Source organism: Nyctereutes procyonoides, unplaced genomic scaffold (genome assembly GCF_905146905.1).
Source record: "Nyctereutes procyonoides isolate TBG_1078 unplaced genomic scaffold, NYPRO_anot_genome, whole genome shotgun sequence".
In the NCBI taxonomy this organism is placed as follows: domain Eukaryota; kingdom Metazoa; phylum Chordata; class Mammalia; order Carnivora; family Canidae; genus Nyctereutes; species Nyctereutes procyonoides.
Window position 1 is genome coordinate 48,774,727 of NW_026575142.1, and position 16,478 is coordinate 48,791,204.

General features: G+C 36.3%; 1 protein-coding gene across 4 annotated transcripts in view; it reads left to right on the plus strand.

Annotated features, from left to right (window-relative positions):
* Window positions 1–16,478, plus strand: part of VPS8 (VPS8 subunit of CORVET complex) — a 250,636-nt gene that overhangs the window by 33,279 nt on the left and 200,879 nt on the right. For 3 of the 4 annotated variants that reach the window (XM_055307985.1, XM_055307986.1, XM_055307984.1), the window contains exons 8-14: window positions 4,151–4,275; window positions 5,796–5,882; window positions 8,178–8,245; window positions 9,487–9,640; window positions 9,742–9,801; window positions 11,093–11,200; window positions 15,156–15,236. In XM_055307985.1, coding sequence (XP_055163960.1) covers window positions 4,151–4,275; window positions 5,796–5,882; window positions 8,178–8,245; window positions 9,487–9,640; window positions 9,742–9,801; window positions 11,093–11,200; window positions 15,156–15,236 — 683 coding nt within the window. Of the gene's footprint in view, window positions 1–4,150; window positions 4,276–5,795; window positions 5,883–8,177; window positions 8,246–9,486; window positions 9,641–9,741; window positions 9,802–11,092; window positions 11,201–15,155; window positions 15,237–16,478 lie in introns of those variants that run through there. The other variant, XM_055307988.1, reaches the window with a different exon arrangement.

A 16,478-nucleotide genomic window follows, 5' to 3' on the forward strand; every position in this document is an offset into this window, starting at 1 on the left:
TTTTATTTTGACTGAAAATATACAAATATTCATTTTCTCCTTAATACTATGATACAGTGCCAAGCCTTTTCTTTGAGTTTGTTATCTGCCAGTTGGAGGTCAGAAGCTCTTTTCTTTTGTAATAAACTGCATCAACAATGAGTTACATAAAATTTGCACTTTTAATTAAAAGAAAAAGAGGGAGAAGCCTAGGCACCTCTGAATCAATTGAGGTTATACAAAATTGTAGATTTTTACAAAACAACTCTTCAATCTTTGACAGTTATTTTGTCCACATCTTATATCATGACAGGTTTTCAAAGAAACACCTTTTTCAGCTTTTTCATTAACATTTTCAGCTTTTTCATTAACATTCATTTAGTTTTCAAGGAAACAATCATTCTTTCTTTTTCACTCTGTTTTATCAGTTCACCTATTGGTTAAGTTTTTAAAGTCCAGTAACATTATGGTGCATGAGCAGGTTTCGAAATGAACACAGGCAGCCAACTAATTATAAGATAATAGCCAGTTAGCAATGGGAATTCACTGTGTCCTGGGCTTCTGTCAGTGAGGGGATGAGGATTTAATTCTTTGTGTCTGTTAGGTGGAGGTCAGGTAAAGTGCTTCTACTGTTTTTATGATCATTAATGAAAATTTTTTTCTGATACCTCTTTTCTTTTGGTCTCACAGAGTATTTTTTTTTCAAAGAATATTTTAATATTTACGAAGAGTAAGAAAAGAGTAGTATTGAAAAATGATGAATGCTGGCAATAAGAGAGCTCTATATACACAATTAAATTTGATTTCTTCTAGGATCTAGTTATTTCCTTCTTTGAAGGTCTTTGGGAACTTGTTAAAACAAATTAAGGATGAAGAAATAGAGGATTGGGTCAATTTTGGTATATGGAAAGAGCAGAAATTCTCTTGAAGTATGTTCAGATTTAGATTTTATGGCTATTACAGACTTTATACATTACTTGTGGCTTTTCTTTGCTATTTAGCACATTATTCTTAAGCCCAGAATATGCTGAGGAGATCTGCCGTAAGCAAAGTATACTTTGAAAGATAGACTAATAAAAGAAATAGGTATAATTCATTGCAGTGTTTGTGATAACTAGGCTTCAAGTTGTCTTAATTGGTAAGCTATTTATTATCATTAATAATTCCTTGCATTTGTAACATTTGATAGTTTTCACATTTTTCATAGGCATTTTCTTGTTTAAGTTCTGTGCCAACTCTGTGAAGTTTATAGGAAAAACGATAGTCTCATTTCATATTTCTTGCCTAGAGTTATTTGCTTTATAAGGACCCACTCCAATTTTTTTAAAAACTAAGTTGACAATGCCAACCAAATGTGATTTTGTGTGGACTCTGTAAATGAAATTAGATGTACTGCTAATTTAATGGTTTCTCCCAGCAATAGATAAAAGCAGACTTCAAGAGTGGGGAAAAATGGAATTTTTCCTTAAAAATTAAGGCAACCAAGAGCCCCCTTGGAGGAGTGCAATATGGAAAGTTCTGATGTTTAACCTCTCTTGCTTCTGTCTAGGTCCTCCTGTTCTTTCTATATAACTTTAGAATTCAAGTGTTTGGAAGAGGTTTTATGTTTATTTATACCAAATACCTTTTTCCAGAAGTGTCCAGAATAATCTGGGATACAGAATGTTTAGTTACTCCAGCAGAAGAAACCTCTCCAATAAGATTCTGGTTTCTTCTTTATACAGAGATTCTGCCTTTTATGAATTTAGTCTAAATTGTATGATAGATAGCAGGTATGTTAATAAGAATTGATAAATAACTTTGTGGAGTTAAAACCAGAGTATATTTTATACACTGTCCGTCATCTCACGACCATGCTTAACCATATAAAGGGACATTATAAAGATAATGGATATATTGTAAAAATCAAGAGAAAAACTTGAGAATGTTTTCATTAACACAGTCTTGTGGGATGTAAGTTTCATATATATTTCAGGAATGACTGAGCTTGATAATTTGGTCCCCTGTTGCAGCTAGTTTTTAGTATATAGGACCCATAGGAAAGCAGAGTCCTATTTGGATTTTTAATCCTGAAGTTTTTCTTCCTTTCTTTTCTTTATTTCTTCCCTTGATGGTACCCTTTATTTTATCATATGCCCTCATTTTCCTATTCTTATCCTCCTTGAGTTATAAAAATACTTAAAATAGTCTACAGTGTGAACTTTGTTAAATCTGAAAGCAGTAGTGAGTGTCTTTAAGTATTGGTGGATCAGAACTGTGTACAGTCTGTATCTCAAAGCACAGATTACAAAAGATCCTAGCTGGATGCTATTCAGACACTGCTCTATGCTTGGAAGGCAGGCAGCCCAGACTCATGGGGCTCTTTGTAAGGCTGATATGGAATTTCTGTCTGTGGCCTCTTTCTTTCATTCCATCTGTTGCCTCTACACATGACCTAAAGTAGTGGTGTGTTTGTGTGTGTGAATAGTGTGTATTTTACATATATATGTGTATATATATACATATATATATTTCTGTTGCCTAATGATACTATCTTGACAGTTTGCAAATTAAGATATATGGATAATTTACTAACTGTATAAGGCATCCCTGACAAGATAAGGATCATGGAAAACACTATTTTAGGCAGGCTATTTCAGTAAAGCAACATAAAATGAGGTGTTGTATTCAAAGTTGGGAAAATAGAAAAAAGGAAATTTTAATAATTTGGATTAAATTGAGAGAGGAAGGAAAAGTATGTAAGGAAGGAAAAAGTGGGGGAAAAAATCCGTAATTGTAATCATTCTAGATGTGAACAAAGATGATGGCATTTTAAATACATTAGGCCTTGTATATTTATGAATTTTATTCCTTTTTGAATATTCATCTTAAAGGCTAAAAGATAAAATGATTTCAGGAAATACTGAGTATTTTCTGTGTGTCAGATACAGTGCATCCATTAATTGTGTCAGAACTCCTTTGGGACGTGGGGATCGTTATTTGAGCCAGTTTATGAACACAGAAAAATGTTCTTACAGTATTCACTTTGGGTGGGCAAAAGGTCTATATAGCATTATTCGTTAGATCTGAGAATGTCTTTAGGTTCTTTCTAATAACTAGATTTACCCTTATAGAAGGAAGATTTGCAAATGTGGAAGCTATTCAGATGATTGTCAGATGCCTCCTGAGTGTAGGGCACCAGGCTAGGTATTCTGGGAATGTTAGTTCACTTAAAATTTTAGCCCTTAGAAAGGACATAGTCTAGTAGTGGAAGTAAGATATACTTGCCTCCAAAGAATAGCATGTAAGTAGTTAAAGCAGGCATAAACAATTGCTGGGTGAGTTCAGAGAACTCCAGATTGTGCAAATAATGTGAGTTTTTTTCCTCCCCAAGCAATTACATTTTGTAGGCATGCCTTCTTATACTTGAATTTTTTATCTCATTGTTTTCAAGTGGGTATAGTAATGAACTCTACACAAAATAAGCATTGCCTAGGAGAAGCCTTGGAAGAATTTCTTTTAATTATTAAATAATAAATTTTAATAAATATTTGCCTCCTGGAGAAAATCAGAACTGATTAAGGCAAGATCCTTACCGTTAAATAACAATCTAGTAGAGATTTGAATTATTTGCTTTTAGCATATCAAATGTTGATGCTTGGAAATAATTTTCTTAAGTAGTTTAAATATTCTGTAATTTTGTTTGCACTGTTAATTTGCCTAGGAGACCTTTTCTTTGTGGATAATATAAATGTAAATTCAGCCAAATTCTGAATTAATAAATTTTGATTTTTGAAATTGTAGAGCTACTTTAAAAGATGGCATTCCCTGTAACTTTACATCCTGAAAAAGCAAGAAATACAATTTTAGAATGAGACAGGTGAAAGATAGTTGGTTTGTTCAAAGAGATAAAGATTACTTCTGGATTTTTTGTTTGTTTGTTTGTTTGTTATCATTAGCAAGTTCTATCTGCTTACTTGTAGATCTTGGGTTTTTTTTCTTCATTCTTACTATCTAATTCAATGCCCAACATCTAGTACATGCTCAATAAATACATTAAAATGAATGTAACTTCATCATTTGATTCTTTTGATTGTTGCTACCTCCCAAGTCTTTGAAAAGCTGATAGTATATGCATATTTTTTCATTCCTTTCATTTCTTTTACCTGATTTTGCAAATTGCTTTCTTTAGATCAGAATCAAGCTTTGCGACTCTGTCTGGGTAGCACTAGTGTTGGAGGTCAGTATGGAGCCATCTCTGCCCTCAGTATCAACAATGACTGCTCAAGACTTCTCTGTGGCTTTGCAAAAGGACAGGTAAATGTGAACTTTATTTTATCCATACAACAATGTTAAAATCAATTTAAAAGAAACTAGTATCTCTATACCACCTCACACCTGTCAGAATGGTTAAAATTAACAGCGGGGAACAATAGATGTTGACTAGGACGCAGAGAAAGGGGAACCCTCTTATGTGTTGGTGGGAATGCAAACTTGTTCAGCTACTCTGGAAAACAGTATGGAGGTTCCTCAAAAAGTTAAAAATAGAACTATGCTACCATCCAGCAATGTAATACTAGGTATTTACCCAAAGGATACAAAACTCAGATTTCAAGGGGTATATGCACCCCAATGTTTATAGCAGCACTATGAACAATAGCCAAACTGTGGGAAGACCCCAAATGTCTATTGACTGATGAATGGATAAAGAATGCTGGAATATAGGGACCCCTGGGTGGCTCAGCAATTTAGTGCCTATCAGCGTGATCCTGGAGTCCTGGGATTGAGTCCCACATCGGGCTTCCTGCATAGAGCCTGCTTCGCCCTCTGCCTGTGTCTCTGCCTCTCTCTCTGTGTCTCTCATGAATAAATAAATACAATCTTTAAAAATAAATGAAATTTAGAGGAAAAAAAGTGAAGTGTGATAACCCTGGAGCTAGGAGAAAAGCATGGGTAGGACAGATGATGGCACTAAGTTACACAGGAAGCAATTGTTATGCAAAAATGCAGATACGGTGATTATGGTCCGTTGGTTGATATTTGGGAATTCACTGCATTGAATTCTGTACATGAGTGTCTGGATGTGAAAATACACTTGCGTTACATTTACCCAGTTTGGTCAATTAAAAAAGCAAACAAATCAGTATTTCTAGATCAGTATGTCAGGGACCAAAAATTTTAAAGTGACATGTCTGTAGAGCTGACCTGATGTTACTCGGTCTGACTTTTGTTCAGCTTTTATTAATTGTTTTCAACTGGGCCAAAGTCTGTGATTTTCAATATCTTAATTTGTGTGTCTATATAAGTAAGTAGCTTTTACAAACCAACTAGGCTGTTATGTCAAAATTTACTTCCTTATAGTAGCATAGATAATTATTGCTGCTTTTTAAATACACTATGTTCTGCTTTCTATATTCTCATTACTGTGTTTCTGGATAACTCTTAGAATTGCTTTTTACTTCTGAAACTGGCAATAAGTTTTGGCTTTTCTCATCTTTTGACTTACACATCACTAGTTTGTTTGGCAGTGAGCCTCTCCTATAATTTTTACCAGTGCTAAAGAGATTGACTCATTGAAGAAATTTTTTACTTCTCAGTATAAGAACAAAGTTTAAAATCTGAAGGAAAAAGTAGGTTGGCAGGATGAAGGGATGATGAAGATGGAATAAAGGCCCTGTGCTTTAATGGATCTGCAACCTTCATTTACATTTCAACTTCATAGTTCTTTGCCTGCAATGTTTATGGACTAGGGATGGATTATTTCAGCCACAAGGCAGGATACCTAACTCCAAAAAAGAGCAATAAATTGGATTTTGAAGCATTTAGTTGTCTTATAGATCACGATGTGGGATTTGGCCAGTGGAAAACTTCTGAGATCAATAACAGATGCTCATCCTCCAGGAACAGCTATACTGCATATTAAGGTAATATCTTTGTTTTCTTTTTTTATTAATTTTTATTTTTATGTTCATGTATGCACTTTTAAGCACATATCTTTATAAAAAGAATCCTTGAAAATGAAGTTTTCTTTGACTATCCCAATAGGATGCTCTCCAGGCTAGAATTGGAGCTGGGCTAGTCTGGAAACATTCAGTTGCATGCTGGATTGACCTCTAATAGATAGAGCAGCAGAAAGAGTAAACTGATGTGATCCTAGACCAGAGGTTGGCAGCAGTCAGGCAGTACCCTGCTGAAAACTCATGTGGAGATTTAAAAAGGTGGTTTTACCTTTCCTTTAGTCCACCAATGTTGCTTTGTCACACTTTGTTGGGAGTTACCTGGGGTTCAAGGCACCAGCTGTGAAAGAACCAAGGTTTGCATTATGTTTAGAAACAGATCTGTTGGTTTATTTTCCTTCAGGCCTCTAAGGGACAAGCATTAAGATTTGAGTCTTGGCTTTCTCCCTATAGGTCTGAAAAAAATAAACCAACTTAGGTAACAGATTTCATTTATAAATACAATGTGAACTTTGGTTTTTGTATGCTGTCAAACCCATGTTGAGAAGTATAAAAGGTAAAGGACTGTAACTAGGGAAGTCTAAAATCAGATCTTCTAGATTTTAATCATGTACACATTTGGTTGCTTAGCTGTGCAGACAGACCTCTCTTATCCATACACATGCTTTTTAAAGTCTGTAAGCATCTGGAGTTTATGTGTCTGCATCTAGGTTAGTTATATAAAATCTTTTTGTGACAAAGCAGCATTGAAGCATTTAGTAACAGTGAAACAACCAAGACAAGTAAAAGTAGAATTTCCCCTTTTTTGAACAATATGGCAGTTTTCTTGACCTCTTTTCCTATGGCATTTTATAGTTGTTTGTGTTTATGTCTCATCTCTTTTAATAAATGAAAGTTTTTGAAACCAGAATCTGTTTCTCATTTATTTTTGTACTATGCATGGTAGCTGTTGATGGTGTTTGTAAAAGGACAATTCATTTACAGAAAAAAAGCAAAATCCTTGAGAGAAATGGAACAGAAGAGATAAAGGCAGAGAGGCAAGAGAAGAATGCAGCTGAGGTTAAAAGCATAGAAGTGGTAGCCATTGTGTTGCTTGAGATTGGTGATAAAGGTGGTGCATGCAGATGCTGTGACATTGGAGTAAGAGGTAGCAAGTGATATATATGATTGAATTCTTCCAGTCTTGGATTGACAATGGCCACTTGCTCTTTAGTACCCTTACTCACTGTTCTCCAGACTTAACCCTATATCCTAGCAATGGGCTTACATCCTTAATGCATATATGTATATTTATTTAAAAAATACTGTAAATGTAGTACTGTATTCATATTTAAATACATTACAAAACAGATAAGTAGAAAACTGATAAATAAAAATGCAAGTTCAGTTGATTTTCCTACATTCCAGATGTATACTTCCCACTCTGGCAATTGCTCAGCGAGACCTTGAGAGCAAAGTTGTGGGTTTTCTTTGTTATGCCTGTGTGTGGGGAGAACAATTTTACAGTAGTTTCCTGTACCTTGACTGTCCCTAAAAGAACAAAGACATGCCATTTAGGATGGCTCACCAGCCTTTGGGGTTAGGGGAGATTGGTCACTCTAAGTGACTCAGGTTACTCAGTTTTATATCCTACAGCATTCACATTTACCATACCCCATAAGTCCTTAGGACAATTTGTCATTGTGAACATTATTTGTTATTTTGAGTTTTCCAGGTAGGTAATAATAACTGAAGTATACTCTGTCAAAGAAGATCAGGAGGCAGCACATATTTGGAATAGTTCCATAGAAAGTTAAACTATTTTAAATATAGTGGATGAATTCTTCTGTTATTCAGAAAACATACTCAAGTTTATTTTCCAAAGGTAGCAAATATCTTTTACTATGTCTTTGTTCTTGAAAACTAGGCAACTGCAGATGTATCTAGTATACCCTATTCAGTTTAATAGCAGCTTAGAAAAAGTTAATGTGAGGAACCCAAGTGGAGAACTTTAGGGCTTTTATGAGTCACAGTTTGTATTTTTCTTTTATCCTGATGAAAGATGGGTTTGCTTTTTTAAAGCCTCAGTTTTTGAAGATAGCCATTTTTATTCTGAATATGGATAAGTTTGTATATTTAGAATGATGAACTAAATCTAGGTGATTTCAAATGCTACTAAATGTGTTTGTTTTTAGATTTTTAAAGTGTTATACTTTTTTCCCTTTTTAATACTTGACTGGTTGTTGAAAAATATATAAGAAAGTAAATTTCTTCTCTGTTTAGTTTACAGATGATCCAACTCTTGCAATTTGCAATGACAGCGGAGGCTCTGTTTTTGAATTGACATTTAAGTAAGAGACTAAAGGACATTTGTTGACAAATGAAAAGACTAGTTCTGGTTTAATGACTTGAAGTTGAACATGAAGAGGTCCGGAAAACCCATGTGATTAAAAATAGGTTATGGATGTATATTATCATGACTTGGGGAGCCTTATAGAACATTTGGAGGTCCAGCCCTGGCCACCCAGAATTCTCTCAGTAGGCCTGAGTTGGGATTCTGAACTCCTGCTCCCCAGGAAATTCATATGAGCTGTCAGGCTTGTTAACCATAATTCTGGAGTATGTCACTAATTTTGGTTTAGACCCACTTAATTATAACCGTAACAGACAGATGTAGAAAGGTTTTTATTGCCTTGGAATTGCCCTATTTCTCCTTAAGAGTAAAGACTGTCTAGATACATGGGAGAGTATTTATAAAGCAGTTATTTAAAAAGTAAAATGTAAAATTCATACTGTGTTTCCATAAGTTTTCAAAGTAAGGACCATGTTTCTTATGTTTCTCTCACTTTTTCACAAAGCTAAGCCTAAAGTAATTGCTTACAAAGTATTATTTACTTATTCTGCTACTGTTTACCTAACATCTCCTATGCTTAGGCATTGTTCTAGACACCAGACTTGGAGCTGTGAACCAGACAAAGTTGCTACTCTAATAGAAATTACATTCTAGTTGGGGTAGGGGTAGGAACACGACAATAAATGAGTACATAAGTGAAATAACTTCAGATAGTTGTGAATACTGTGGAAAAAGTAAGACCAGTCAGCTTGCTGGAATGAACTTGTGGATAATTCAGGAAGGTAACATTTGAGCAAAGACCCAAATGATAATCTGGTCAACAAATGCAAAAATCTAGAAGTGTTCCAGGCAGAGGGATGTTCAAGCACAAGAGTTTTGAAGTGGGCACAAGTTTGGCTTGGTAGTGAAATGGAAAGAAGGTAGTCGTGGCTGGAGAATGATTTTGTCAGTAGTAGGACGGGAAAAGAGTGAAGGCAGGAGCCAGATCATATAGAACCTTTGAAAACATGATAAAGATTTTGGATTTTACTTATGTACAGTGGCAAACCATTGGAGTGTTTTTAGGAGAAGAGTGATAAATCTGACCTGGACATTACAAAAAGCCTGCTGATGTCCTATGGAGTTGGATTGTTGGAGGCAAGAAGAGGAGTTAGGAGGCTATTGCAGTAGTCCATGCTAGTGATGGTAGTACCTTGAATCATCATAAATCAATTCGGAATTTTTTGGTTACCTTTGCAGGAGAGTGATGGGAGTGAGAACATGTGAATCTAGATGTCTGTTCAGTGGTTCCAAGGGTGAAGTTTGCTGTATTGAGCCTCTCCATTCAAAGCCTGAGTTAAAAGATCATCCCATCACACAGTTTTCCTTATTGGCCATGGCGTCCTTAACAAAGGTTGGTATATTTAGAAGGTGAAACTCATAACTTTTAGAGGTTCTGAATACCAAAAATTTGAAAATTATAGGGTGAACATTAAAAATATGTTTTTCTCATAGATACTGGTCATTGGATTGAAACCATCTTTGAAAGTGTGGATGACTTTTCCCTATGGACGGGTAAGTAAACCTCTCCATCTTATTGGCAAGAAGACCATGTCAGGAGTAGGGAGATGACTTGAAAGTGGTGAATTTTGTGAGATTGTCTGAAAACGAGGTAAAACGGAAGTCAGGGCTCCAAAGATCATTGTCTGGACTTACCTTGATATAACCAAAGCAGTATAAACTGGTGACTAGAGCAGTACAGATCACAAGATCTGTCCTTTTTTACCTTGTTTTAAAGTCTCTTATAAACAGCTGCTGCTTTGGTACTGGACTACTGATAGAGGACACCCCACCATAAGATCTAGCATAAATTGCTACTACCTAGGCTTTCTTTTGGCTTCTGCCTTTAGTATTTTACTTTGGAGGATGATTCTTCCCAAAATCTATGATGCATACCACAGTTTCCCTTTCCTGGTTGGTTGTTTTCAGAGAGCTGTGATCTTCTAGTGTAATTGTGAGGAGAGGTATCGATGGGATGAGATGGAGAATGATGGTACAGAGCCAAGACTAGTTGAGAACATAGCCTCTATGCTGAGGGAGACCACTCTGCTGTTTGTTGGTACTACATTATCTCTGGGCCTTGTGCGGGTGTGTGTGTGTGTGTGTGTGTGTGTGTGTGTGTGTGGACAGATTTGCCATTTCAGGTGGTATAGCTAACTTAGATTGTCATTAATGTTTCTTAGGTTAGCTTCATTGGCTGAGGTTTATCGTGGTGGTATAGGTTTGCATCTTTTTGTATGTCTTTGCTGGTATTTTTTTTTTCCAATATTAACATTTCAAAATAGAGAAGCAGAAAGAATTGTACATTGAACATCTATGTGTATATCTAAACTATATAATTCTATCATTAATAGTTTACTATAATTTTTTTATTATGTCTGTCTCTCCATCCATCAAATTATGTTATTTTAAATGTATTTCCAAGTAAATTGGAGAAGTCAGTACTCATTTGACTAAATATTCAGCATGCTTTATGTTTAGAGTTCAATATTTGTTTCTCCTTTGGTGTGAAATTTACTTACCGTGAAGTGCACCCATCTTGGCATACATTTGCTAAACTTTAACAAATGTATATACTTTTATAGCCCAAGCCTCTCTCAAGATGTAGAACATCAGCATCAACCCAGAAAGTTCCCTCATGACATTTTCCAGTCAATGCCTGCTTCACTGGGATTTTAATGAGAAATTGGGAGATGTTTTATCAAGGAATACTAGTCAGATACTGTGTTAACTAGTTTTCTCTTTTTCTTGCTGTTAACTGTGATGCCTTTTTTTTAAAAAAAAGTTTTGGTCTTTTCATCCTTAGATGGATCCTTCCAGTGTTCCATTGCTGGCCTGGCACTTTGTGGCAGTGCATAATTATGTGAATCCCATGCTTGCCTTCTGCAGAGGAGATGTTGTTCATTTTCTGTTGGTAAGTCCTGACAGGATGCTATATGTCTGTTATAAAGTCCTTTATCATAATACCATAATAGTTTTTTGATATTCACCAGTGATTTAATATTGTGTCAAATATGTTATCATAATTCTTTGGAGAGAGAGTGGTAATTTAATTTTAATTTAAGGTTTTATTAACATGGAAGACAATAATCACTTTAGCTTCATGCCCCTCCGTGGTGTATTTCTTAATTCCATCTCTTTAACAAATAATTAATGGTTTATGTGTATATATAAATATAAGAATGTATATATGTCTATTAATGGCTTACCTATTACATATAGTGTATTTATTAGACAATAGGTTTCATTGAGCACACACTGTGCTCTCTACACTGAAGGACACAGAAACAGTTGAAGAAAGTATAAGATAAATTTCTTCTTTCACTTCAAATACTGTTTGAGAGACAAAGCCAGTATATTCATTACCATTAGGGAGAACACTATGCTTAAGGATTCAACTATTCAACTTTTAAAAGTTGATAAAAATTCAGAGTATGGAAAGATTTGTATGGACTGGATAGGCCATGGAAAACTCTGTGAAGGATATATGGCAAATACTGCAGGAGGGGTGGATATGCATATTGAGGGAAATGAAATGAAGTTACAGGGGTAAGAATGTGCAGTGCATAATCTCTTCTTGGGTTTCCTAGCTCAGTAAAGCAAGGACATCACTGTCCACGTAGTTTCTCCAGCTAGAAACCTAGGTGTTTCCTTTCAGTTATCTTTCACCCTCATTTCTGCTTCTTCACTGCATCCTGTTGACCCTGTCTCCAACATCTGGATTTTACTGCCTTTTTGTCACCCGCCCATTGCTGCTCACTAGCCTAAACCACTGATATTTCTTCTACCTCGGCTTTGGCATAGCTTCCTAACTAGACTCTGGCCTTGGGGTCTTTGCATATGCTCTCACCTCTGTAAGGGAAGCTCTGTGCCCTCTTCAACTTTGGCCTACCTAACTCATGATTAACATTGCCTTCCCTGACTTCCTGAATTGTTTCCTGCTACATACACCCACAAGACCTTATTTCTTCTCCTTTGGTAACATTCAGCACTTTTTTTTTTAAATTTTTTTAAATTTTTATTTATTTATGATAGTCACAGAGAGAGAGAGGCAGAGACACAGGGAGAGGGAGAAGCAGGCTCCATGCACCGGGAGCCCGACGTGGGACTCGATCCCGGGTCTCCAGGATCGCGCCCTGGGCCAAAGGCAGGTGCCAAACCGCTGCGCCACCCAGGGATCCCCCATTCAGCACTTTTTAAATTATTTGTCTAAGTAAAATGAAAGTGCCATAAATCTAAAGATTCTAGTCACAAGGACAGTGCCTATATATAGTAGATGCTTAATAAATGCTTATAGGATTAATGAGAGTGAGAAACCTGTGCAAAATCAAGTTGAATATATGATGTAGATTTATTTTTTTTTTAATTTTTTTTAAATTTATTTATGATAGTCACAGAGAGAGAGAGAGAGAGAGAGAGAGGCAGAGACATAGGCAGAGGGAGAAGCAGGCTCCATGCACCGGGAGCCCGATGTGGGATTTGATCCCGGGTCTCCAGGATCGTGCCCTGGGCCAAAGGCAGGCGCTAAACTGCTGCGCCACCCAGGGATCCCTATGATGTAGATTTAGATTAGGGGTGGCACAGTGTGGCTTGTGGACCAAATCTGGCCAGCTGCTTGTTTTATTGGAACACCATCATGCCCATTTGATTATGTATTATTTATGGCTGCTTTCACATTATAGTGGCAGAATTGAGTAGTTGTGATAGACTGTATGATCCACAGAACTTAAAATATTTATTGTGTGGCCTTTTACCAAAAAAGTTTGCTGACCCCTGATCCAGATTATAGAATATAATTGGCCTAGATTGGTAATGAGGAGTTGTCACAATTTCTTAGGTAAAGAGATAAAGATGTGGTTAAAGTGGTATTCTAGGAAGATCAGTATAGAAGTAGCAGAAAAAATGTATTATAGGTGATAGGGAAATGGAAGGTTTTGCCCTTGTGCCAAAGAAGGTATGAGGTATTTAGACAATGATGCTTGGTTACAGTGAAAGTTAGGGATGACACTTGGAAGGAAAGACGAAGCTTCTCATTTTATTGGATCTGGGAACTGAAGGACATGAATGAAGCATTGTGTTTCTGACCTCATTTTGGAAGCATGAACTATTTGAAGGGCTTGAGTTACAGAGGATTTGAATGGTGTTGAGTTAGAAGGGAAGGTGGACTTCTTAAGTGTTCTCTCAGGGAATGTCTTCTGGGCAAATGGCAATCCAGGTCTGGAGTGCAAGTGAGAATTTCAGGATAGAGAATGTTGTTGAAGCTGTGAAAATCAAATGCCAGAGCATACGTAGCCTTGGCAGGCACTCACAAGGAAAGGGGAAAAAGAAAGAGGAATCAAGAAAGAATGTTCCAGTAAAGGCACATAGAGGTAGGAGGGGAAGTAGGACAGAATGGCCTCACATAGGAGACAAAGGAGAGGCTTCAGGACAATGTCAGTATTAGGGTTATACCATTATTAAGTTAAGATCAAGAGAGAAGATGACTGAGGATAAGACCATTGAATATGCCAGTGGTTGTTGATTAGAAACTTTTCAGAGGGATGAATCATCAATGAAATGGAGGTGGAAGCTACATTATAGAGCCTTGTTAAAGAAATGGGTGTTTAGAAGAACAAACTTACACTCATAGTGTTTGGTTACAAGATGAAAGAGAATGGTTTAATATCTGTAAAAAGCTTTTTGGTTTTGTTTTTTATTTGAAGATGGAGAAGTCAGAAACATGTTGGAAAGCAAAAGGAAAAGGACCCTTAAAAAGGAGTGAGTGAATATGCCAGCAAGGGAGAGGGGTACTATTAAGCAATGGTGGAGGGGGTGGGATTTAGAATATATGTAAGTGAAGTGATCTTTAGTAAGGACTGGAGCTAATCTTAAGAGAATAGGTAATGTTGGCATTTTGTTTGTTTGTGAAACACTTTAAGTATGTGCCAGGGAACAGTTTGGTGTTCATTTTCATTTTCAAATGAGGAAACAGAATGAATAAGTGATTGGCCCTTGGTCATGCAGCTGTAGTAGTGGAACTTAAATGCATGCCTCTAGATCACATGTTCCTTCTACTAGCATATAATTTCTTTCAGGGAAAGTGACTTAGTGAAGCAAAGATCAGAGTACATGAAGGGCCCACGGTAGGAGGGCTCAGTTGTTTGTTCATGTACCTGGTGAGGTCAACACTGTAAGTGATGGGAGTAGAAGACAAAGGAATTGGGGCTTAAAAGGAAAGGAAGCTATCTAGAACATTACTATGGGAGTGTAAGACAGCCCAGGTTGGATAGGATGTCATGTATTTCAGAAGGGTCAGATGTACATTGTGCCATGTTTCTTCTGCCGTACTCTGTCGCCTTAGAGCAGAAGCAGGGAAAGCAAATTACAAGGGTGGTTAGAGAGGGTATATGTACACAGATGTAAATAAAATATTGACATTCTCAAGTGTCCATCTCATTCTTTTGGGACATTTGGGCTGTTTGAGCTGTAACAGTATACTTCAGAAAAGTTTAGTCTTGTCACTACAGCTCTTTTTTTTTTTTTTAATGGACTTTTTGATTTTATCATACCATGTGGTCAGTCTCATTTTATGCTTTAACTCTAGCTGAGTATAGTCACTGATGGGATGAAGTTAGTTTGTTCTGAATTATAGTAGAGTGAACACACATTATAGGACTGACAACTACACTATTGAGCAGATATGCCTTGTATTTTGATACAAATCATGGTGTGGATGATTTTTTCTTTGTGTAATAGTTTCTTTAATTGCCAATATTTTGGGCTTCTCCATACTCTGAATGGAACTCATTTTCTAGGTGGAGTAGAATTAGTGTCTACAAAAGTCTCTTAAAACATAGCTGGTATTTAGATTGTTTTTATTTCACCATCAGGTTAAGAGAGATGAGTCTGGAGCAATACACGTTACTAAGCAAAAGCACCTTCATCTCTACTATGATCTCATCAACTTTACTGTGAGTATTATTCAGATTAAGTTGCCCCATTTATCTCATGTAGTTTTGAGACCCTGGTATGCTAGCACTACCAGGATTTCTGCCATGAGCCATGACTTTTGGGATTATGTAAAATTTGTGTAGAAGTCAAGTTCTGCTTATATTGAATGGAGTCTGAGTTTGGTGTAATGCCACACACATGACTTTTTTTTTTTTTTTTGGAAAGAGGGAGAGAGGTGAGGGAGAAGCAGAGGAAGAGACAGAATTTTGAGCAGGTGCCATGCCCAGCACAGAGTCCAGCACAGGGCTCTGACTCACAACTCTGAGATCAGGACCTGAGCCGAAATCAAGACCCACTGAATCACTAGGTGCCCTGATGCCACCTTACTTTTAATTGCCTTTCAGCCTTATGTCCTGCTGAATAGCGGCAGGGTCAGAAAAAGTTTTCTTTGATGTCCCGATTACTTCAAAGGGGACTTCAGAAGAATTTGAGTGGGTTTCTTTGAGGATCGTTGTCTGGCTTTCTTTGGAAAAATGTTTCATACTTCTGAGATTGTCCTAATTGGTTCAAGAGTTTATGTAATCTATTCTTTTGTCGTGTTTAAAAACTTCACAGTGGGGCACCTTGGTGGCTCAGCAGTTAAGCATCTGTTTTTGGCTCAGGGCGTGATTGTGGAGTTACAGGATCAAGTCCCACTTCTGGCTCCCTGCATGGAGCCTGCTTCTCCCTCTGCTTATGTTTCTGCCTCTCTCTGTGTCTCTCATGAATAAATAAATAAAATCTTAAAAAAAAATTCACAATTTTCTCTCCATCATACATCTCAGTCTTGAGCAACTTTTTGGTTTTAAAAAAAAAGAGTATTTATTTTTGTATCAAATTTTATTTTTTCTTTTTCACATAGTATGTCAGCTTTGCAAATAGTGTAATTATAATATTTCTGGGTTTATTTCATTAATGCTTTCGGCATATCAATATCCAGTGAAACATTCTGTATATGCATGAAAATAGGCAACCCTGAATAAGAGACACGGCCTCATTTTCCTAATAAAATTGCAAAAAAAAAAAAAAAAAAGTTTTTCCCCTAACTTAACAATGTGTGACTTTTTAGGATATAGAGGAAATGGGTCTTTTCTTTATAATATACAATTTAGTAATTTAGTTGCACATTGCCTTTTAGTCTTACCTCTAGACTATTGATTTAGAAATATTTTTTTCTATACACATTTCATGAAATAATCTTGTTCGAACTCTTGTGTGAATGT